General features: G+C 43.1%; 1 protein-coding gene across 1 annotated transcript; it reads left to right on the top strand.

The window, feature by feature from the left end:
- The first annotated feature begins 5,731 nt into the window (after positions 1–5,731).
- On the top strand, positions 5,732–24,086 carry CHRNB3 (cholinergic receptor nicotinic beta 3 subunit). The gene is made up of 5 exons (XM_044268184.1): positions 5,732–5,752; positions 6,761–6,805; positions 20,970–21,079; positions 21,304–22,186; positions 23,952–24,086. The coding sequence occupies exons 2-5, from the start codon at positions 6,779–6,781 to the stop codon at positions 24,084–24,086; spliced, it is 1,155 nt and encodes a 384-aa protein (XP_044124119.1). The 5' UTR covers positions 5,732–5,752; positions 6,761–6,778.
- The last annotated feature ends 1,282 nt before the right edge of the window (positions 24,087–25,368 follow it).

Raw genomic sequence — 25,368 nt, 5'->3', positions numbered from 1 at the left:
CTGTAAAGTAAGGAGACCACAGCACAGGGAATAGTCTTTTGCCTCCTCAGTCCTCCAAAGGACGAGCTGGTGGCAAAATCGACAACATGGGAGTCAGAAAACTACACCTGACCTTCATTAATTAGGTTGATGTTGGAAAAGTCACTGGCCTCTCTGCACCCTAGGACCTCCGTCTGTAAAATGAGGGACCACGCTCATCGTACAAGTCCTTTCCAGCGCCACTGCCTTCACTTCCTCCTCATATCACTTGTCCTTCCTCTTTCACGCTGAAATTATTTCTGTATACACAAGCTCTCCCTCGCCTTGCCTTCCGGAAGCTGACTTTGGGAAATGCAAGCACCGGCTCAGGGAGTCACTCATCTTCTGAGAGCGAGCGTCTTCTCAACTCATCTTCTGAGAGCGGCTTCTCAACTCGTCGGTGTATTGCCAAGATAGATCTTAGAATATCAGTCTTGTCAAATTTGTTTAAAATACAAGCCCATTTGCAAAATTTTGGTTTACACACATTTCAAGAAACCATTTGTTCCTTAAAACAGAGACTGCTTGTCCTGGAAATCCGGAGAACATCTGTGATTCTACACCCTCTAGAGCAGTGAGCCGGGCTTGCTCTGCCTCCTTGCTCTGTGCATGGAAAGTGCCGTTAAAATGTCTGCACATTTGTTCCTTCCCCTAACATCATCGGGTGTTTACGGAGGCCCTAGGCTCAGCAGGGGAAGCGCTTTCCCTTCCTTACCACGTTCTGTTTTACAAGAAGGACAAAGCAGAAACATCTGCAGGGCTAGTCTCTGCATCTGCTCCAATAACACCAATGACTTCGGGCTTTATTTGGGGGAAGTTGAGGAAGGTTGGAGATATTGGGCAGAAAGCATTAAACCTTTGGCTTTCTTTCTTTCTTTTTTTTTTTTTTTTTTTTTTTTTTTTGGTTTGGTCTGGTTCAGTCAGTACAGATTTGTGCTCAGGCTGCCGTAACAACACAACACAGACTGTGTGGGCATAACAGAAATTTATTTTCCCACAGTTCTGGAACCTAGAAGTTCACGATCATGGTGTCAGCAAGTTCGGTTCCTGGTGAGAACTCTCTCCCGGCTTGGAAACAGCCGCCTTCTGGCCGCACCTTCACCGGGCTCTGCCTCACACACACATGGAGAGAGCTTCTCTCCTGTCTCTTCCACTTCTTCTAAGTTCACCAGTCCTTTTAGAGTAGGGCCCCACATGGATAACTTCATTTAACCTAAATGATGTCCTTAAAGGCTTTGTTTCCAAATACAGTCACACCGGGGGGCAGGGCTTCAACACAGGAATTTGCAGGGCTGCAAGTATTCGGCCCATAACAGCCAGCACAGATTTGCCCTTTCCGTTCCCTGATTCAGACAGCAGCTGACCCTCTGACGTGGCCCAGATTGGGCAAAACACACAAAGGTCCCTGAAAGGGCGGACTTGCTCATTTCCCTCTGGAGCCCAGCAAAGAGCAGGGATCTGTCATTGTCCCCGAGGGTGTAGCTTGGAAAGTGGCAAGTGCTGGGGATGGCCAAGGTCAACCTTTTAGAAGATGTCTCCCCGTGGGCAACGCCAGCTCCCTGCAAATTGTCAAATCGTCCTACCAGGAAAGGAAATTCAAAAGTACAGTTTCCGTTGTCAAGACCCCTCTCTCAAGTCCAGAATCATAATGGCAGTGTTGTCCAAGCTATGACGGTCCGTGTGAGTGTGCGTGTATCCGTGTGTGTGCGCGTGCACACTGGTTCAGACATTACGCTTCAGTTGTTCTCAGCCTTCCTGGAGGGTCTCCGTCCATTGTGAGATGGTGTCTTAAGTAATTAGTTCTCACTGGCCTGAGCTGGGACACAGGGTCTCTCGGGGAGGGCAGAACTCTGGCACTCAGCCCTTAGGACCACACTCAGATGGGTGTAACAGTGGCTATAACAGCCGATCCCGATAGGGGGATCGCTTTCCTCACACACCAAGAAATTTGGAGGTGGGCAGTCCTGGGCTGGTTGGCCGTCCTATAGCGCTCTCAGGGACCCAGGCTCTGACTGTCTTTCTGGTCCTCCATCTTATGCATGGAACTTTCATCAGGCTTGTGTGGTCAAATCCCTAGTTGCCATGTTCCAGCTCCGGGCTGGAAGGAGAGAGAGCAAAGGGTAAAAGAGGAAATGTGAATGGTGCAGGTCAGACGGAGTCTGTCCTCTTCAACAGTATTTCCTACAAACCTCATCCCCAGCTTCTGCTTGTATCTGAAGTGGCCAGTGTGTAGGTCACATGGCCATCCCTAGCTGTAAGGGAGCCTGAGAAGGGAACATTTTAAGCTAGCGCCATGCCATCCTGAATAAATTTAGCAACTGTTACAGAAAAAGAAAGGGCAAATGGGCTGCTGAGCAGAAAACCAACAGTCATTGCCACGGTGCCCATGAAACAATATTCTTCTTCTTCTTTTTTTAAGATTTTATTTATTTATTTGACAAGACAGAGATCAAAAGTAGGCAGAGAGAGGCAGGTGGAGGAGTGGGGGCTGGGGGAAGCAGGCTCCCCACTGAATAGAGAACCCGATGCGGGGCTCAATCCCAGGACCCTGAGATCATGACCTGAGTCAGAGGCAGAGGCTTTAACCCACTGAGCCACCCAGGCGTCCCAATATTCTTCTTCTTACTGGAAGGCTGCTCACACAAGGGAAGGCCAAGGGAGGACAGCTGTGGCCTCCCTGCCTCTCTCTTCTCCTGAGTAATTCATCTCTGGCCCAAACTCTCCAAATATCACTCAGCAAACAAAAACCAAGTAGCTCACTGCATTGCAGCACAAGTGTTGGCTCAGCAACCACAATGTGCCAGGCCCCACAAAGCTGGGACGCAGTGGTGGGGAAGGTTTCCAGAGCTGCCATTTTCCCATGCGACAGACAGACAATAAGCAAAGACACATATATGTCCAAGTGCTCCAAAGCAAGATAAAGTACCGTGAAGGGGATAAGGTGTGAGGAGGGATGTTTAGATTTCATAACCCAGAATGACCTCTTCAAGGAGATAACATGTGAGCAAAAATAGGATAAAATGAAGGAATGAGCGTGGGGTTATGGAGTCTATACAGGGCAAGAGACTGCCCCAAACAGAAGTACATGGGCATGTTCTGGAAAGAGCAGTTGGGCCTGAAGCTCTGGGGAGGAGGGCTGAGGGAGGAGTGGGAGAGGGTAGGGGCCATACACAGCCTGAGAAACAGCAGTAAGAACATGAGATATCTCTTCTAGGTTTGTGTGTGTGTGTGTGTTTAGTATTTTCAAATTAAGGGATGTACATTTTTTTAAAAAGATTTTATTTATTTGTCAGAGAGAGAGATAGAGAGACAGCAAGCACAAGTAGGAGGAGCAGCAGGCAGAGGGAAGAGAGAGAAGCAGACTCCCACTGAGCAGGGAGCCCAACGTGGGGCTCTATCCCAGGACCCTGGGGTCATGACTTGAGCTGAAGGTAGATGCTTAACTGACTGAGCCGCCCATCTGTCCCTCTTCTGGATTTGATGGGAAGCCATTTGGAGGGTTTGAGCAGGAACTGAAATAGTCCTCTTCTGCTTGTAAGAGATGGCTCTGGAGCTAAGCAGAAAATGGGCTGTGAAGGGAGCACGAGCGGAAGCGATGAGGAAGCAACGCATGAACCGAGAGATGACCCTGTGACTTGGGTGGGACCAATGGGGATGGTGGGAAATAATCAGAGTTGCGAAGTATTTTGAAAGAAGTAAAGACAGATACGGGGGAGGGAAATTCATGAAGTATATCCCGTCCCTCAGAAGGCTTCAGGGAATGTCACCTCCCACCCTCTTCACTTCCAGTAAGGTTTTAGGGAGTTTACGGAATGCTATCCTGGCGGCCACCCAGCTGACCTGCTCCTTAGTGGAGCTCTGCTCGCTGAGAACAGCTCAAGTTGCAATGTCTCAGAACAGCTGGCTTTTTAAATAACTAAGCACAAACGTAAGTTACAGCTCTCTCCATCTCTCTCTATCTCTTTGCACTTTAATACACTTTATAGCATTAAGAGTGGGTTTCAATTCATTATTTTGTAACTGGAGGGACAGACTTCCAATGGCAGAATAAAAAGGTCAGAGAGATGAAAAGTATGGCATAGGGAATATAGTCAGTAAGGTGATAATAATGTTGTTTGGTGACAGATGATGACTTCACCTATGGTGGTGAGCCCTGAGTCATGTATAGAATTGTTGAGTCATTATTTGTACACCTGAAACTGCACGTTAATTATACTTCCTTCTAAAAAGAGTGGATTTTTAAAAAAAGATTTTATTATATATTTGACACAGAGATAGAGAGAGGGGCCACAAGTAGGCAGAGCAGCAGGCAGAGGTAGAGGGAGAAGCAGGGTCCCCACTGAGCAGGAAGCATTCCAATGTGGGGCTCGATCCCAGGACCCAGGGATCATGACCTGAGCAGAAGACAGCTGGTTAACCAACTGAGCCACCCAAGTGCCCCAAAAGAGTGGGTTTTTAATTGCTACTCCCTGAGCAATTGAAGGTCTATGCACATACAGGGGATGTACGCTCTTCTTCCTACTAATAATCTTTACATTCTGATCGGGGAAACTTCAGGGTGTGTCTTGCATGGGATCACTGTCCATCATGTGTCTCTCAGTGGGAAAAAAATTCTCTTTGGTAAACCACACAGTGCAGAATGGGTTGTTTAGGAGATTAATAGGGTGCTGAATATACAAGAGGGGCTATATTCAAAACGACAACCACAAAGCTTCCTTGCTTTAAATTTAAATAGGAACACTGGAAAGATACGAAACTTATCTCTAGACTCTAGACTCTTTATTTAGCCTGTGGGTCAAAGCTTGAAACTAGGGTGTTTCTTAGGCCCTCAGACGTGGAGGTGTAGAGAAGAGTGTTAGAACCTGGTCGTTGGCCAAGGAAGATCTTTGTAAGGGAAGACGTCTCAGGAAGATGGCAAGGGAATGAATAACACACGGGATGTGGTACGTATTCCATGGATACATGCCAAATGCGTGGAAAATGACTCCAACGTGTTCCTTTCATTGGTTCATTCATTAAATAGATATAACATGGGTATGTGCTATGGGCAGGCACTGCTCCAGGTGCTGAATAAACATCATCAAGTAAAATGGATACTGTGCCTGCCATCATGGAGCTCAAGGGAAGGACAGACAATGACAAATTCACAACACATTGTGGCAAAGGACATGAGGGAGCCAAAGAGGGTGCAGTGGTGGACAATCACACATGGGCAGAGACCAAGTCTGTGAGGAGGTGGCATCTCAAGTGAGAAGTGAGGTAGAGGATAAGTGGGTGGTTGTAAGTGATTCTTTGGTGCTCACCTCACTATGGGAAAACCCTGTGAGAGAGCCACATTCTGGGTAAAGCGCAGAGTCAACTTTCAGCCCTGTGTTGTGGGCATGGAGAATGGTTCAAGAACCCCTGTTCACTCAAAGCTGCCTTTGCTGCACTGGGCTGTGTAGACTATATGATGATTCCGGCTATGGAATGCTAAGCCAGCTATTATGACTTTCCCATTAATTCGGGTTTCCCTCATGATTCTTACAGCAGCCGCAGGATTCCGGTCAGTCGCGGAAAGTGAAGATGCCCTCCTCAGACACTTATTCCAAGGTTATCAGAAATGGGTGCGCCCTGTATTAAATTCTAATGACACCATAAAAGTATACTTCGGATTGAAAATATCTCAGCTCGTAGATGTGGTGAGTGGTCCTTGGCACGAAGCTGAAAAGAACATGCATTCCTTAACCTGTTTGTGAGTCTAAGATTTCGTTTTGATTTCTTTCCCCATGGCTGCCATTTCCATTTTAAAAATAGCTTCCTGTGAGAGAAAATCTGCCCCAAGAGGCAGTGAAATGACCCGAGGAAGGAATGAGAAGTGTCATGGAGTAAATTTTCATTGCGGCACTATTCGTGTGGAACCTTTTGCTGGGGGCCGGATGTGGTTGCTGGGACAGGCACTGTCCCTGGAGGGTTGGCTGAGCACCAGAAGGAGCACCCAGGGAAAAGCGAGGGGCAGGAGAGAAGGCAGAACCGAGCCCAGGGCTCATCATTGTTCCCCAGGCCAAGTCGGTGTCACCTAGACTGAATGAGGGGATGGGGGGTGCCGGCAGGGAGAGAAGGCGGATGGTGCTGGCACCTGAGTAAGTGCCCAGTGAGCTCATCACCCTCTGGAATCCCCTCAGGACCCTGCATTTTCCCCTGCCCCACCCATACCTTAACATTCTCCACTCAAAGTATTCCTGTTTCCCACTTCTGCCATGATTGGCATCCTGGGAAATCAGTGAACTTCAACAAGCCCATGACTGCAAAGTCATCCTGCAAAGTCCCATGACTTCAAAGTCCCCAGAGTTCCAGAATGACCCATCTTGCCCCAATCCCCGTCCCACCACTCACACACTCACCCACCCCAGCTGATTCAATGCCCAAGGATTCCTTCTAGAAAATCAGACAAATCCAATCTCTGATTTAGTTCATATTCAATCTGCTTTGCCACCTTACCATGCTTTCTGGGTTATGCAATTTTAGATAAATATCACCACAATGAACTACTACTTGCTTTAATTATTATTTTTTTGTTTTAAGGAAAATATGCATAGTATTTTAGGATCACAGGCTGTTTAACTGTTTCAGTTGAGAATCCTTTATACTTTGAATACTTCAAATGTATGTGTCAGAGAGGTCTTTCTGACAAAAGAAAAAAAAATCTAAAAGACAACTTCATTTACTTGAATTTACATCTTCCTAATTGTCACTTTCTTAGGATGAAAAGAATCAGCTGATGACAACAAATGTGTGGCTCAAACAGGTAACTGTCAGTGCAAACATTTTATCTGCTGACCTAATTATTTCCATGCTTTTCTATTTAGAAAGAGACCCATTTGAAAAACAATTATTTTACAGAGCATATTGGGTTCCTTGGGGAGATATTTGGGAATGGCTGGGAAGGGTCCATTACTTAATTTTCTTTTGCGGGAGTTGGAGAGCAGAGAACAGGTGCTAGAAGCTCGGAGGCCTGCCTGGAGGGCGCTCTCTGATACGGAGGCCTCGGCCCTGCTCCCTGGCTACCGGGAGAAGGGGGAGGGGGAGCTCCAGATTGCCACTGTCCCCCCTCTTTAAGGTACCACATCTGGAACAGGCAATCAGCGATCTTAAATTCTCCCTCATCCCTACTGGTCCTCGGTGGGAGGAATGTTTCCCATGGCTCCCTAGAAAGAGAAACAGGGAGGGCAGAAGGCCTCTCACCATCAATTTCAGAACAAAGTGAAGACAAACAAAATGACAAAATGTTTTCCCCATATAACTAAAGAGGCATTTTGAATAGGTTCAAATCCCTGCTTAGAGAGCTTGCTTTTAGTTCAACTGGGCCCTGTTTCCTAAAACCAGAAGCATGCGCTCGGAGGAGATCGTCCTAGACTGATCAGGAAATAGCTACCCTTCAAAGCCCAATTTTGCATAGGTAATGGAAAGGAGAAAATATTGACACTTCTTTGATAGGAGGCGAAAAGTTTGGTCTCATTGTTTATTTTTGCTTGTTGTTGCTGTTGTCAGCAAGTACTTGTTTGTTTGTTTGTTTTTCCCCTGAATGTCCCAGTTATTGCCTAACCTCTGATAGACTTAAAATCTTCCTGGTGAGGAATCTTAAATATCTCACTGAATTTTAACATTACATACACTTTATTTTTGTTCATTTATATTGAAATAAGTTAATTACCTTCCGGTTCAGGAGACATTGTTCCATTCTGCTAAGGGTATAGAAGCAGAGGGAGATTCCCTGGGCTTCCTTTATGTCATATTTCTCCCACCCAAAAACTTTGGTCAGAGTTAAAGAATTATTATCATCTTTGCCACTCTCTATTCTGCTGATTCTTTAATTGGTAGATATCTTAGCAAGTTATGAAATGGATTTTTATTTTACTTGTGAATAAAGATGTCTAGGAGAAAATAGTAAGCTGGTAATACAGATAGAAAAATACAATTCAAATAAACATTTTTCTGTATACCCATCTCCTTCCTCCATGACGCAGCTTAGAGGCTGTGGAATTCAGAAATATTTTGAGTTAATAAAAATCAGTAAGAAGTGCTGTATTTGAGTTTGCAGGAGAGAGGATAAAAACTTTTAGAGTGCAAATGGGTTTAGGAAGTTAACCAAAATAGAACAGACAAAAAACCTCTCACTGCTTCACACACGAGTCCTTCTCCAACTGCTCCTTGAGATTAATCTTCTGTTAAGCGGTCACATAAAACAGCAATCCAGGGACTCTTGGCCTTCAAAATTTATACTTTTCGCTTTGCCTGAGATTTTGAAAGCATGAGGTCACTTCAGTAGAAGCAAACAAGAAGCCACAACTCCTCAGACCTTAACTACGACTATGGAAGTGACTTCCAGCAAAGGTGGGCCACGAGAATCCCAGGGGCCTGGTGAAGGCCTCCAGGTCAAGACAGGGTCACAATCTAAGCGTCTCCGGTACCCAACACAGAGCAAGAGAAATCCATAGGAATGGGGCAAGCTGATGCTTGGAAAAGCCAGCCTGGTGACTCAGGGTCCCATTTTCTAGAAGTAATGAGGATAACAGATTTTTTTTCCATTAAATTATAGTTGGTACACAGTGTAACATTAGTTTCAGGTGTGCAACATGGTGAACCTATGCCGTATTCGCACAAGGGTCGCTCCCATCTGTCACTGTACACGCTATTACAATATCATTGACTACACGCCCTATGCTGTATTTTTCATCCCCGTGACTTCTTTTTTTTTTTAAGATTTTATTTATTTATTTGACAGAAAGAGATCACAAGTATGCAGACAAACAGGCAGAGAGAGAGGGGAAATAAATAAAACCTTTTAAAAAAAAAACATGGGTATGTTATACAGATCTCAGTTTTAGAGTAGCTAATGATAATATCTAAGGATTATTAAGCACGTCCTAAGTGTTAAGTCGCCGTGCTTGGGTGGGTCATAGGAATAAACTCAGTTCATTCTCACAGCCACCCTATGAGGTAGGTCCTATTAGGATTCCCACTTTGCAGATGAGAAAACTGAACATTGGAGAACTGGAGTGACTTGTCCAAAGTTGGGCACTTAAGTGAAGTCGGGCTCAGATGAAGAAATCCTTCCCTTGCCTCGCACAAGGGTGTGGATGGAAGATGTCCAGTGCTCTGCTCAGTGCTGTCCCTGTGGAGACTAGCTCCTTCCTAGTCCTTGTCTTCTTCTTCTTTTCTTTTTTAAGATTTTTTTCATTTATTTATTTAACACAGAAAGAGAGAGACAGCAAGAGAGGGAGCACAAGAAAGGGCAGTGGGAGAGGGAGAAGCAGGCCTCCCACTGAGCAGGGAGCCTGATGCGGGGCTCGATCCCATGACCCTGGCATCATGACCTGAACTGAAGGCAGACGCCCAACGACTGAGCCACCCGGGCACCCCTAGTCCCTGTTTTGTAAGGTTTTGGTGCCTCAACCTCTGCGACATCTGGTCTAAAAAGGCATTTAGGAGGGAATGAAGTAAGGATTACTCCCTCTTCCATTCATTCCACAAGGTTTATTGAGAACCTACTAAGTGTGAGCCACTCTGCTAGATCCCAGGTATATGAAGAGTAAGATACAGCCCTGCCTTCAAGGAGAGGACACAGCGGAACTTGTGTGAAGAATAATGACTGCGATATAATAAACAAACACCCTAAGGAAAATCTACATAAGTACTGGGTCATTACAAAAATGATAGCGAGAAAGGGAGAAAATCAGGGAAAGCTCCCAAGGGAGGAGGTATTTAAGTTAGGTCTTACATGATCGGTAGAGGTTCCACAATCCAAAAAGGAAGAGAAGTTGTGCACCCCTGTATGCCCTTCCCAATCGCTTAACTTCCCAAAGCTCTCACGCCAGAACAGACCTACAGGGAACTCTTCCCAGCCATCCTTGTATGCCTCAGCCAGAGCAAAGACCAAAACGACAAACCCCTGTTCTTTTCTCATTTCCCACCCAGACACTGTAAAATGCTCCCTGATTCACATCACAGAAAGAATAAAACTTCGTATTGAAACAAAAACGTGTTCCACACAGTTTCCGTAACTGAGATGCTCGGTTGGTTTTTTTTTAATGCAATTCTTCTGTCTTATCCTCTATTTCCATAGTTCTTCTCTGGTATATTTATTTATTTATTTATTTATTTTTTAAAGATTTTATTTATTTATTTGACAGAGAGAGATCACAAGTAGGCAGAGAGGCAGGCAGAGAGAGAGAGGAGGAAGCAGGCTCCCTGCTGAGCAGAGAGCCCGATGCAGGACTCGATTTCAGGACCCTGAGATCATGACCTGAGCCGAAGGCAGCGGCTTAACCCACTGAGCCACCCAGGCGCCCCTTCTCTGGTATATTTAGATGTTCTTCCTCCATCCTCTTAACCAAAGAGCTTTATCGAGCACAAATTTAGTGACATCCTGAGAAAGTCCTCTCTGTGGAGCTATTTTTATTTTATTGATCTTATTTTGGAAACTCATTTGTCTTCCTCCTTCCTAATTCTGGGGAGTAATCAAAACCCCATAAATCATAAATAGATTATTAACACTGACTCACTAAAACTACATGAGAAAGTACTTAGTGCCTCACTGCTCAGATTCTGCTCCGTCATGTTCAAGGTTAGGAAAACTGCATCGCAAACACCTTAAAGGAAAATGGGATATGAAACCACCCTTTCTTTGTGATAAAGGGTTGAACCCCTGGCCTAGAGACTGTCATGTGAGCAATCTCTAAGACAACAGATGTCAAAATTACTCACTTAACAGCATTTACTGAGCACCTACTATGCACTGGGCACTGCGTGTAAGATGCTGGGCTAGGCACCGTCAGGTGTTAACACCAATAAGACAGTAAGATTCTGAGCACTCCGACTTCATTATAGCTGAGAGCACTTTGCTGTCCTACCCCCTTCATCTTCCCCAAGGAAAAGAAAACTGCCTGAATGTCTGCCAAGGCCAGCATCTCAAAGTAGCCTTGTTTCTCCAACAGCTGGTTCCCCTTTTACACCAACCAAAAGTTCAGCAAACATATGCAGGCCTCAGAGGCTAGACCCCTGAAGCTGGTCTCGAAGGAGAAATCAGAAACAAACCTGCCATGGAAGGCTTGGCCTTGCTCTAAAGGTCAGGGGGATCTTCGCTCAAGTCTAATTACCTTTTTTTTTTTTTTTTTTTAATGTTAGTCACCATATAGTACATCATTATTTTTTTTTAAGATTTTTTATTCCAATTTATTTATTTTCAGAAAAACATTATTCATTATTTTTTCACCACACCCAGTGCTCCATGCAAGCCGTGCCCTCTATAAAACCCACCACCTGGTACCCCAACCTCCCACCACCCCCCCCACTTCAAACCCCTCAGATTGTTTTTCAGAGTCCATAGTCTCTCATGGTTCAACTCCCCTTCCCATTTACCCAAATTCCCTTCTCCTCTCTAACGCCCCTTGTCCTCCATGCTATTTGTTATGCTCTACAAATAAGTGAAACCATATGATAATTGATTCTCTCTGCTTGACTTATTTCACTCAGCATAATCTCTTCCAGTCCCATCCATGTTGCTACAAAAGTTGTGTCTTCATCCTTTCTGATGGAGGCACAATACTCCATAGTGTATATGGACCACATCTTCCTTATCCATTCATCCATTGAAGGGCATCTTGGTTCTTTCCATAGTTTGGCGACCGTGGCCATTACTGCTATAAACATTGGGGTACAGATGGCCCTTCTTTTCACGACATCTGTGTCTTTGGGGTAAATACCCTTTACAACCTATATCTCTGACCTTTACTCAGCATCTTAGTTTCCTTTCTTCTCCCAGCCTCATTCAGACCTTAGCAAAGGAGGCCGGTTTGGTGGACTCTGAGTGAGAGTTGAGGAGGAATTAGGAGTTAGGAATCCGAAATCCTGCTATGTAAATCTGGGCAAGTCATTTTGCCTCTCAGACCCTCAGTCTCTTCATTTATAAAAGAGAGGCGATGCCTAGCTCACAGTGTTGTTAAGAGGTAAAATGCGATCATGTGTGTGAATGCGACTGGTATATTATCTGGTGTGTAGTGGGGACTCAATAAATGTCATTTCCTGCTGCCACCTTTGGAGGCTTTTTCATCCTTATTGACAAATCTCATTTCTTGGTCCTGACCACTTATGGTTATGATGTGAATATGAGATATATAATATGACATGTTGTTGTCTTTAAGATTTAAATGAACCAACATTAACTTGTTTAAAGAATTTCACACTTGAGGGCACCTGGGTGGCTCAGTCAGTTAAGTGTCTGCCTTTGGCTCAGGTCATGACCACAAGGTCCTTGGATGGAGCTGCACATCAGACTGCCTGCTCAGCAGGGAGTCTGCTCCTCCCTTTCCCCTCTCCATCCCTCCCCGCACACTAGTGCTTTCTTTCTCATTCTCTCAAATAAATAAATCAAATCTTAAAAAAAATTTTTTTTCACACTTGATTTTTAGATAACTGAAGATCCCAGGGATGTCCCAGAGGCTACAAATCAAGGCATTGCTTGTTCCTTACGATCTTTTGGTCTTAGTATTAAACTAAGAATAAGTAGGAGAATTTTTTTGTTTTTTTTTTTTCAGTGAAAAGTCTTTGATTTCAGTTTAAGTGAAATTTGGTTCTGGATAATAGCTAGACATCTATGAGTGATATTTCGGATAATGTATGTAAGAAAAACATTTAAGGGAATATGTATGATATGGATTTGAAATTGCACTTTTCAGAATTAAGAAACCTATTTCCCTTTCTTTTTCTCAGTCACAGACTAACTTTGCTCTTTGGCCCCTGACGTAGCCTGTGCTCTCCTGTTTCCTGCAATGACACAGCTCTCCACCCGGGGAACTGCTTCATGATAGAGCTGATGTTTGTAAACAGCTTTGAGGATCTTGGCTGGAACATGCTATATGAACACAGGGTATTATTTGTAATTTCTTACTTGAAGAAGGGAGAGACAGGAGATTAGTCTCCAGATACCCCCAGGCTTTCAAAGAGAACAGGAAGTAACCAGAAGTTCTCAGAGCTCCTTAGCCAAGACAGAGGATGGGGGCTCTGAACCCTCACCCTGACACTCTGACCTAGCACGTGTTGTGGTCCTGGGACATGGGGCTCTGTCTGCATCATGATGGATGTGTATGTTGGTAGAAATTCAAGGAACCCCTTTGGACGGATGTGGCAGGGAGAATCTCTGATTCCTCAGGTCTGGTTGCAGAAGGACACCTCAGAAAGGAGTACAGTCAGTGGAGGACCATACAGGTGGAGAACTCAGGGCTTCTGACTCCAATTCAGTACACTTGCTCTTCTGGGTACTCCAAAGTCAACAGCATTGACCAAAGCCTCACTTAGCCCCTTTCTCTTTACTGGTCTGGGATGAAACCTAGGGGATACCTGGGTGGCTCAGGTAGTAAGTGTCTCTCTTCGGCTCAGGTCATGATACTGGGGTCCTGGGATCAAGCCCCGCATTGGGCTCCTTGCTCAGTGGGGAGTCTGCTTCTCCCTCACCTGCTGCTTCCCTCTGCTTTTTCTCTCTCTCTCTCTCTGACAAATAAATGAATCAAATCTTAAAAAAAAAAAAGAAAGAAACCTAAATCACTGTAGATCTCTTTATGTCCTCCTTGAGGATCCAATGCACCCCTCCTTTATGTTCACTCATTTCTGCCCCAGCACCTTCCCAAGCCCCCTTCCTTCTCCCTGCCTCACACTGCCACTCACTGCCCCTCCTTACCATTCAGGGCTCAGCTTCTGAAGGTTGTCTTCTCAGAACTACCTTCCCTGTCCACCCTAATGTTCCCTGTCATTATATCCAAATGACACCCTTTTTAGAGCAATGACCACTAGGTGTGCTCATTTGTTTCTCATGGTCTGAGTTGGCCCCAGGCCAGGAGTACAGAGCAGCAGCAGTATGCTCCATGTGAGCACGTGCCTTGCATACTTGTGGAATACATCATTCCCCCCCAGACCGTGAGCCCAATAAAACACCACCGCTCTGTTCTCTCTGGCTGCAGCTGTTTATTCTGCAGTTAGAGGTCTGGTGAGCAAGGCAAACCTTTCTGACCCAAAAGTCCCACACCCTAGGGCTTGCCTTGTTCTCTTAGAACAGCTTGTAAAACCAGGTATGTGTTTGCTGGGATTTGCAAGAAGGCAGGAGCCCCAGCGTCGTAGCTATCCACCTTCCCTACAGGGTGGAATCAGGCATGGGAAAAGACAGCTGTGCCTGGAGTGGAGAGGACACTGTATCCAAGAAGCAGGCAATTTTGTTTGCAGCAATCTTCACATTCCAAATGGAAGAAGTATAAGATTGGACTCTGTGGCTGAGCTCACCAACGTTGTCCATTCAAGACAAGCCAGTTCATAAGCACGCAGTTCCAGCCAATCTGCCCAAGTCTGTGTCTGCACCTGGGGCTCACCACCTGCCTTCTGGCAGCCCACTGCTTGTTTGAGAGCTACTCAGATTCTCCCAGGATCAGCTGAGAACTTTTTCGTTGCACATGACAGAGAATGCAACCCAGACTGCCTTCAGCAAAAATAAATGTATTGGCTTTCACAGCCTGGAAAGTACAGGGACAAGGCCAGCATTACACGCAGCTTGATCCAGGGGCTCAAGCACTACTCGGTGTTCCCTCTGCATGTCTCTGGGCTCCTCGTCCTCTGGGTGACCCCAATCTCATCTCAGCCCTCCTCTAGTGGCAGCAAGGTAGCTGTATCAGCTTCAGCCTCAAAGTGCTACCTGTGTTCAAGTTCAGCAAGAGAGAGAATGCCAGCCTCTTTTCCAGTGGTTCCAGAAGATTCATGCTATCCACTTTTTTGTTTCCCATTTGGTCACCTGCCATCTCTGAAGATCACAGTGGGCAGGTGTGAGATACAACCCCCTTTCTGGGGCAGAAGGAAGAGTTAGATCCACCCACATCTGGTGAGTGACAGTGCAGTGAGGTAATTCCCCAAGAGGAAACTGGGGTGCTCTTACCAGCAGCAAGGCAGCAAGCAACATACATCCACTTTATTTCTGAATTCATTTTTTCTCCTCTTTCTATAAAGAGGACATGCCACTTTCTTCTCGAATGAAGTCTTGCCTAAGTGGAGGTCAGCTGAAGGCTCCTGTCATTAACAGTTCCTCTTCATCTTGTAATTCCTCTTCCCTTGGTTGTCCACGAACTTGGACACAGTATAACATGTCTATTTGCATAATTCCTTCACCTTTGGACATATATTTTACCATTAAGGCCAACCAGATTTTCTGTTGTTATTATCTTCATATTATTTTTTTAACAGAGGAAAAGATGGAATAAGTTACTGTTTTAGCCTGAGTACAAAGTTAATAAGCCTTACAATGCTCAACACTGGAAACATCCTTGAGAGTGGAGCCACCAAAAGCTTCAACAAACCATTGACATTATGAAGAATTTTAAGTCACAAACCCTTCAACCCTAAGGTAGCATGGGAAGAGGGAGAAGAGTACAGGATATGGCTTTTGCTGGACCATGGCACACCTCCAGGGGGTGGCCTTCATGTCCTAGTCAATGTGGAAGGCACTTCCTGGACTTATGATGCCCAGCATACCCAGTCATATACAACAGACTTGATCCTGTTTCCTACTGACCAGCTGTGTGGCCTGGGACAAGTCACTTGAACCCTCCGAGCCACAGGTCCCTCATCTAATATAGCAGTATTAATAGGTCATTTGTAGGTTATTAAAGAAATCAGCATTAATAAATATAAAGCACTTAGGTCAATGCCTGGCACATCATTGGCACTTGGTAACTTCTCTACTTTGCCATTTTTATTCCATTATCAGCACAGCCACAAAATAGGTTTTTGTTGTATGTTACAGTTGTACTGAAAAATCAAAGAAACACTCCCAAAAAAAAGAACTCCTACCGCTAAGAGGGCAATGTATGTGTTGCTTTCCTCTCTTGTAATTAGCCCAAATTTGTGTTAGATATTTGGTGAATTATTGGAATGTAGTTTTTACATCTACAAACAAATGTTGTTTTAACAATGTTTTAGTAGCAAAAACATAAAGGTGCCTGCCACCTATTTCACTGACTTTGTCTTTTCTCAAGGAAACCTCACTGTATTTTTATTTGAATTCAAACATCAGGAAAACTTTAGTTAGAGCGACACCCTCCTTGCTAGGGCATCCTTATTCTTTGTAAGGCAGTGGTATACCTATTTTTTTTTCTTATATAACAAGAAGAAGTATTACATAAAACTGTGATACATTAGGACTATGTGGGGTGGATCCAAAGAATGCAAGGCTGGTTCAACATCTGAAAATCAATTAATATAGGGGCACCTGGCTGGCTCAGTCGGTTAAGTATGTGACTCTTGACCTTGTGGTCTTGAGTTTGAGCCCTGCGTTGGGTGCGCAGCCTACTTAAGGAAAAAAAAAAAAACGGAAAAGGAAAAGAAAATCAATATAGTTCATTTCATTTAGAGACTAAAGAATAATCTTGTAATTATCTCTATAGAAGCTGGAAAGCTTTTTATTTAACTGAGGATCTGTTTGTGATTAAGAAAAAAAAAATCTTAGGGCTCCTGGATAGCAGCTGTTGAGTGTTCAACTCTTGACTTTGGCTCACATGGTTTTCTCAGGGTTGTGGGATCCAGCCCAGTGTAGGGCTTCACACTGGGCTGGGAGTCTGCTTGGGATTCTCTCCTTCTCCTTCTCCCACTCCCCCTTTCCTCACTCACACTCTCTCTCTTTCACTCTCAAATAAATAAATCTGTAAAAACAAAACAAAACAAAACAAAACTCAGCAAACGAGAAATAGGAAGAATCTTCCTTAATCAAATAAAAGGCATTTAAGAAGACCAGCAGCTAATGTAATACTTAATGGTGAGTAACTAAATGCTTCCCACCCAAAATTAAGAACAATGAGAGGGGGCGCCTGGGTGGCTCAGTGGGTTAAAGCCTCTGCCTTCGGCTCAGGTCATGATCCCAGAGTCCTGGGATTGAGCCCCACATCAGGCTCTCTGCTCCGCGGAGAGCCTTCTTCCTCCTCTCTCTCTGCCTGCCTCCCTGCCTACTTGTGATCTCTGTCTCTCAAATAAATAAATAAAATCTTAAAAAAAAAAACTTCATTAAAAAAAAAAAAGAACAATGCGAGGATATCTACTCTCCCACTCCTATTTAATGTCATACCGAAGGTCCTAGCCAGTGATTGAACACAAGGAAAATACAATAAAAGGCATTCAGATTGGGCGCCTGGGTGGCTCAGTGGGTTAAAGCCTCTGCCTTCGGCTCAGGTCATGATCCCAGGGCTCTGGGATCGAGCCCTGCATCAGGCTCTCTGCTCAGCAGGCAGCCTGCTTCCTTCTCTCTCTGCCTGCTTCTCTGTGATCTCTGTCTGAAAAATAAATAAATAAAATCTCTTTTTAAAAAAAGGCATTCAGATTGGAAAAAAAGAAATAGAGTTTTCTATTTGTAAATGATGTAATTGTTGATGTAGAAAATCTACCAAAAAACTTCTAAAATTAAATGAGCTTAAACAAGGTCACAGGATACATACAAGGTCAACATACAAAAATCAATTGTTTATTTATATTCTAGCAATGAACAATTGGATTTTTTCTCTTGATGTTAAAGTACCATTTACAATAACATCAAAAAACATTAAATACTTAGGTGTAACTCTAACTGAATATGTACAGGGTCTAATAAGCTGAAACTACAAAACCCTGATTAAAAACATCAAAGAAGACCTAAACACATGGAGTGAGAAATGATTTTCCTAGGTCAGAAATCTCAATATTGTGATGTCAGTGCTCCCCAAATCAATCTATAGATTCAAGACAGCCACAGTTAAAGTTTCAGAAGGATTTTTCTTATAGATAGCAACAAACTGATTTAAAATTTTATGGAGAAAAGCAAAGAAATAAGAATAGCCAAAATGATTTGAAAAGGGGGAATACAGTTGGAGGACTCACACTACAGAATTTCAAAACTTACTGGAAAGTGATGGTTAAAAGAGTGTGGTACTGGGGAAAGGAGAGACAAAGATTAACAAGACAGAACAAAGAGCCCATAAATAGACCCACACAGTTAACGGTTAGTTGATTTTTGACAAACATGTATAGGTAATCCAATGGAGAATATTTAGTCTTTTCAACAAAAGGTACAGGAACCATTGGACATCCATATGCGAAAAAAACCAAAAACCTCATTCACACCATAATTTAAAAATTAACCAAAATGGGGCGCCTGGGTGGCTCAGTGGGTTAAGCCGCTGCCTTCGGCTCAGGTCATGATCTCAGGGTCCTGGGATCGAGTCCCGCATCGGGCTCTCTGCTCAGCAGGGAGCCTGCTTCCTCTTCCTCTCTCTCTCTCTCTCTGCCTGCCTCTCTGCCTACTTGTGATCGCTCTCTGTCAAATAAATAAATAAAATCTTTTAAAAAAAAAAATTAACCAAAATGGATTTTAGATCTAAATGTACAACCCAAAACTATAAAATCTCTAGAAGAAAACATGGAAGAAAAATCTCTGTGACCTTAAGTTCAGCAAATATTTCTTAAATATGACATAATTCATAAAAGATAAAATTGGTAAAATAAACTTCATCCAAGTGTAGAACTTCTATCTCGTGAAAGACACTGATTAGAGAATTAAGAAACTACAGACTGTGGGAAGCTATTTGCAACTCAAATATTTGATGAGAGGCTTTTATCCAGGATATATAAAGAAGTCTAAAAACTCAGTAATAAGACAAACAGCATGATTTTAAAAACATGCAAAAGATTTAACAGCCACTTCACCAAATAAGATATACGGGTGGCAAAAAAGTACATGAAGAAATGCTCAGCACCATTAGTCATTAGGAAAATGCATATTGGAAACCGAGATACAATTTCACAACTCTTCTAACCAAAGTAAAAAAAGGAGACAATACCAAGTACTGGAGAAGGTGCCAAAGAACCGGGTATCTCGTACGTTGTTAGTGGGAATGCAAAATGACTCGGGGACACAGTTTCATATAAAGTTGACACAGTTTCATATAAAGTTGAATATACACTTAGGATATAGCCCAACCATCCCACTCCTGGTATTAACCCAAGAGAAGAAAAGAATGCTTTCTACTCAAAAAGCTGCACAAAATGTTTATAGTGGCTTTGTTTGTAATCATTAAAAACTATAAGAATCCAAACATCCTACCCGGAGAATGGATAAATCAATTGTGGTATATTCATACAAGGGAAAACTACAACTAATAAAAATGAACAAATTACTAATATAGAAGAATCTAAGATGCATTATGGTAAGTAAAAGAAATCAGGATCGAAAGTCTGTCTACTTTATGATCAATTCTATTTTATGACCAAAGGCAGCATTATAGGATCAGAAAGTAGATCCTGGTTGCCTGGGGTGGGGGATGGGAGGAGTTGATTACAAAGGAGCAGCACAAGGAAAACTTTTTTGGGCAACAGAGTTGTTCTTGTACCTTGACGGTGTTAGAGATTACACAAATGTTTGCGTATCGAACCATACGTGAAGAGTGAACTGTATTGTATGTCAATTTTTAGAAAGTAAACAGAGTGCAAGTGAAACAAAGAGTGCTGTCCTGAGTTCCTTTCCACGTTTCTAAGATTGAGACCTGCTGCTGGTAGTACAAGTCTCCTTAGCAGGAGACAAATTATTCATAGAAAGGAAAATGTATTTGCTTTTCAAAACGGGTGGAGGAGGAGGAAAAACGAGAGAAGCCTGTGAGTACCAAGTAAACACGATAAATACTTTATAAGTTTGGGCTCTTAAACTGTCCATCTTCATGTGTGTGCTTTTCCATAAATAGGCATGCAGTCTTTTATCCTTCAGATCATAGCTTTTTAATGACCCATATCCTTTTCAATTTGTTTTTCCAGGATCAAGCCTCACAAATATTGTCTAGGATAGACAACGTCATATCTGGGGTGTACGGTCTCGTACTTTTTCAGGCATCATGCATATTTCAATACTTCACCATCTAGTGAAGTTACCCATCTGCTGACTCCTGATTTTTTAATGACAGGAAGGCTTGCACTGGGCACACTCTTCAGACTTTCTGAAATGTCACTTAATATTATCCTACATCATTACTCAGCTGTCTACATGAGGGACAGTAGGATAGAAGAATTTAATTTTCAGGTCAGATTTCATCAGATTCTGGACCCAAATCTTTTTAAGAAAGTCCATCCTGCTATAATTGGATCATCCATACATCATCCTCTTGACCTTCATAATCCAATCAATTAGGGGTCAGGTTTGTTAACCTGAGTCCATTAGCTCCTGTAAAACATGCTAAATGATTTCATTCTATTATGAGGAAAAATATGTAGGTATCTGGAGGCTAACAATATTAGGGATATAATTTAAAACTATAATTGGGTGGTCACAAAATAAATTCAGATTAGAACTTAAAAGGAAATTCTTGGAAAATATTTTTTCATTGGATTAAAGTTATAATGTCATCAAGACTAGTCAGTGGATACTGAATGTTTCATAATAACATAGTGGGTGGATGTTTGCTCAAGACTCTTGAGTGATATTCAAAATTGTTTGGGCCCATTATCATGAGATGAAAATATTACTGGACCAACTCTTCTAGAATAAACTGAGTTAGAATTATCATTGCTTTTCTTTTGCTTCTTAAGAGAAAATAGGCTGAAAAAAAAAGAAAAGAAGCTGAAAAAATAGATCACAGATCAGTGGTGTTTGTTGCCAGGACTCTTCATTGGGAGGTAGATATATGGCAACTTTGGAAATCCCAGGTAAGATAGCCGTGTGGGCCTGGGCAAGATCGGAGGCCAGGCTAGCTCAACCTGTATCTTGAGAAGTGTAATGAACCACCAGCAGGGTCGTAAGATCTAAAATGGATGGATTTCCTTTTTTAAATAAAACACTGGGATTTGGTAAATAAACATAAATTTGAAGATTCCAAAGTCCAATACACTGAATTTTCAGAATGAAATGACAGTGCGCTCCTTTGATGCAGGAGTGGACAGACCACAAATTACGCTGGAATCCTGATGAATACGGTGGAATTCGTTCAATTAAAGTTCCATCAGAATCTCTCTGGCTTCCTGACATAGTTCTCTTTGAAAAGTAAGTATCCCAGAAGAAAAATACCCTGTCCACTGAGGACCAGAGATGGAAAAGCCTGACTTTGGCAAAATAATTAAGAGAAATGTACAACTTTGAGTAAGAGGAGAACCGTTTCTTTTCTAAAATATTGTTTTGATTCTGTGGTAGAAGAGTAATAAATGTGAAAAGTAGAGGGAGGGGTGGGCAAAGACCCAACTCACCAGTGTTCAACGCTTTTACCACAGCGCCGATGGCCGGTTCGAAGGCTCCCTCATGACCAAAGTCATCGTGAGATCCAACGGCACGGTCATCTGGACGCCCCCCGCCAGTTACAAAAGCTCATGCACCATGGACGTCACGTTTTTCCCATTCGACCGGCAGAACTGCTCCATGAAGTTCGGGTCGTGGACTTACGATGGAACCATGGTTGACCTCGTTCTGATCAATGAAAATGTTGACAGGAAGGACTTCTTTGATAACGGAGAATGGGAGATCCTCCATGCAAAAGGGATGAAGGGCAACAGGAGAGACGGCGTCTACTCCTATCCGTTCATCACATACTCGTTCGTCCTGCGCCGCCTGCCCCTGTTCTACACCCTCTTCCTGATCATCCCCTGCCTGGGGCTGTCTTTCCTGACTGTGCTCGTGTTCTATCTCCCTTCTGACGAAGGGGAAAAGCTGTCTCTGTCAACCTCAGTGCTGGTTTCCCTGACTGTGTTCCTCCTGGTCATTGAGGAAATAATCCCCTCTTCCTCCAAAGTCATTCCTCTCATTGGAGAGTACCTGTTGTTCATTATGATTTTCGTGACCCTGTCGATTATTGTGACTGTTTTCGTGATTAACGTTCACCACAGATCCTCTTCCACTTACCACCCCATGGCCCCCTGGGTGAAAAGACTGTTTCTGCAAAAACTTCCTACATTGCTTTGTATGAAGGACCACGTGGATCGCTACTCTTTCCCAGATAAAGATGCAAGTCAGCCAGTGGTGAAAGGTAAAACTCTAGAAAAAAGGAAACAGAGACAGGTGAATGATGGAGAAACCGTTCTTGTTGCTTTCTTGGAAAAGGCAGCTGATTCCATCAGGTACATCTCAAGGCATGTGAAGAAGCAGCATTTCATCAACCAGGTGAGTCCATCCCAACAGGGCCACCAAAGTGTGCAAGAACCAACATTCTCACATCTCTTGACAACACAGTGTTTAGACGTGACACTGTTAACTCTCTGCTTTTCACGTGTAGAATGTTAAGCGAGCCCTGACATCAGTAAGAATCTTAGTATGGATTTTTAGGATGCAGAAGGAACAAAAGTGAAAGAAGTGTAAATTATGCACCATTCCTTATAATTAGAAAGGATTCTATTTAAAATAATTTAATTTTACATTTTAAGTTGGTTATCCTGGTCTCTGGTAATACATCTCTCATTTTTAGTGCGAGGATGGTTATTTCCATCTGTAGTATTTGGAAATAAAGGAACAGAATTTGGGGATTAATATACAGAAGAATAGAATAGATTTTGGGATTAATATAATCCTAAAATAGACAAATGATCCCAACAATAGACAAAGGACCCCAACAATAGGCAAAGACTATAGACAAAATAGACAAAATAAAAGACAAAAAAATTCCAATAATAGACAAAAGAACAGAATAGATTTTGGGATTAATATACAAATATAGTGTGCCAACAGATAGAATACTGTTCCTTTGGTGAGAGAAAAGGGCATAGTTATTTAGCTTACAGATTAAAAAAAAAAGAAAGAAAGAAGTGTGGCGAGACTGTGGATTTCAGACTCAAGGCAATTATGGACTCAGATAGTACCTGCTGCTTAAAACAAATTACAGGCCAATCTAGAGCGTTCGATTACTTTACTCTAAAGTCAGTGAAAATTAGTGCCAAGAGCCTGATCCCATAAACAAAATTATGAAAGAATTTCTTATTTTTTTTTATTTATTTATTTAAATTCAATTAGCCAACACACAGTACATGATTAGTTTCAGATGTAGTGTTCAATAATTCATCAGCTGTGTATAAGGCCCAGTGCTCATCATATCATATGCTGAAAGAATTTTTATAAAGAAATATCCTATTATTTTATCTAGAAGCTACCTAGTATATTGTCTCTCATTATCTGTTCTGTTTTTCATCCACTGAAAAACATTTTTAAAGCATTAGGAAAAATGCTGGTATAGAACAGACATTTCGGCTTTTCTTAGGGTTGTTTGTTGTTGTTTCTTTACAGTGTTTAAAAATTCTAATTCCAAGATTCAAATAGCCTTTTAAAAAATTATAGAAGTAACACCTTATCAGGGTAAGGAATTTGGAAAATACAAAAAACATAAACAAGAAAATTAAAATCATTAACAATCCCACTACTTAAGGTTGACGCTTGAAACATTCCAATGTGTCTTCTTTGTGTTTTTCCCCCAGAGTTTTATTCCTAAAGCTCTATGTGTGCTGAATGCTTTCAGGCTCTCCATCAGTACCTACGCCCCTTTGAGAATTCCTATTAGGTTCCATCTTTACAAACTCTCCACAGAAGAGAAATGGAACATTTATTTTCCTTCGAAAGAGAACTAGCCCCTGTCCTCCACACCTCTCAACTTGTTTGTGCTCTGACCTTGTTCTGATAGCGTCCTGCCCACTGTCCCCTAACTTCCCTTCCTCCAAAGGGACCCGGTCTCCCCTCCCCCTTATGGATTGCCGTCCTGTCCTGATCACCGCTGTCCTTGGTGGCTTCTGGGCATTCCCGAGGTGCAGCAGCCACACTCACACATGCGTTTTGAGTACAGAAGCCCTGCACATTTGAGTATTACCCCTTTCCGATCCCTGGAAGTGAGTTCAGAACAGTTGCCCTGCATCTTGAAAGGAAGGTATCTTTTTCTCTTTTGCAGGTGGTACAAGACTGGAAATTCGTAGCCCAAGTTCTGGACCGAATCTTTCTGTGGCTCTTTCTGATAGTGTCAGTTACCGGCTCTGTTCTGATCTTTACTCCTGCTTTGAGGATGTGGCTCCACAGTTCCCACTAGCAATCCAGAGCCGTCTAAAATACTATAAAGACAAAATTACACCTTAGGACTGACCTCCAGCTAGCTGTACATACAGTATCCAAATGCATGAGCTGCTTATAAGGGCCTGGGTGGGACTCGGGGAAACTGAACATTGGCAAATGTGGGTTTGCCCACCGTAAACTCATTGCCACTGGAGCTCCTCAGGGACCCTGCCTTGCCTTCCCCAGATGTTCAGGGACTCGTGGGTTCCAGGCCTGACATCACAGCCAGAACGCACTAGGCGTGTTGCTGGTGGACTGGAGGAGCCCCCAGAGAGCCACACTGAGGGCCCGCCAAGGACGCACACTGGGAATTCAAGACTGTCTCCGGGTCAAGCTCTTTGTTTGCTCAGACCTCCTGCGTCCGCTGGTGTCCTGGGTGGTTTTGCCCGAGTTTGCAGACTGGTGCTGTGTGTCATGTTGCTGCAAATCTCAACAACCATCTGGGGGAATTGCCCCACTTGGATAGACCTGGCACAGCACACTGGTTTTCACGAAGATTCCAAGATGTCTGGTAACTGAAGTCCCTCTCCGCTCCCTACAAACATGGTATTTGTTGAAAATAATCTCTCTTGTGGCACCTGGGTGGCTCAGTCGGTTAAGCGGCTGCCTTCAGCTCAGGTCATGATCCCAGAGTCATGGGATCGAGCCCCGCATCAGGCTCCCTGCTGAGTGCAGAGCCTGCTTCTCCCTCTCCATCTGCCCACCATTCTGCCTCCTTGTGCTCTGCCTCTCTACCAAATAAATAAATAAAATCTTAAAAAAAAAAAAAAAAAAAAGAGAACGAAGGAAGAAAATAGTCTCTCTTGAATGTGGTGGCCTCTCGGGTAGGTGGTATTCATGAATTATTCAGAACATTATAAAGGTTTTCTGATGCTGAAACTAGAGCCTACTGTGAGTTGTGACTTGCTTAAAGGGTCATATCAAAATAACTGACAAGAGAAACCGTGCCGTCTGTTACCGGGAGTGCAGCCATTAATACCCGTTACCTTTTCCTAGAAAATACAAGGACCAAACATTCTCTAATGATGGGTTTTTATGTCCCTGAACCCAATCTAATCCATTTCAACAGTACACTCGAGGCTTTCCATTCTGTTTCTTTTCTTTTTTCTTTTTCTTCTTCTTCTTCTTCTTCTTCTTTTTCTTCTTCTTCATTTTTTTTTTTGATGAGAATACTTAAGTTCTACTGTCAGCAAATTTTAATTATACAATGTAGTGTAATCAGCTCGTCACCATGTTGTGCATCAGATCCTCAGACCTCA

This window comes from Neovison vison, chromosome 11, assembly GCF_020171115.1.
Source record: "Neovison vison isolate M4711 chromosome 11, ASM_NN_V1, whole genome shotgun sequence".
In the NCBI taxonomy this organism is placed as follows: Eukaryota; Metazoa; Chordata; class Mammalia; order Carnivora; family Mustelidae; genus Neogale; species Neogale vison.
This window is presented reverse-complemented; position numbering and strand designations above follow the sequence as displayed.

Excerpts from the sequence above, each read along its gene's own strand:
- CHRNB3 (XM_044268184.1), top strand. The coding sequence starts at position 6,779 with ATGACAACAAATGTGTGGCTCAAACAG. Across the intron at positions 6,806-20,969 it reads CAAATGTGTGGCTCAAACAG|GAGTGGACAGACCACAAATT; the intron begins GTAACTGTCAGT and ends CCTTTGATGCAG. Across the intron at positions 21,080-21,303 it reads GACATAGTTCTCTTTGAAAA|CGCCGATGGCCGGTTCGAAG; the intron begins GTAAGTATCCCA and ends CTTTTACCACAG.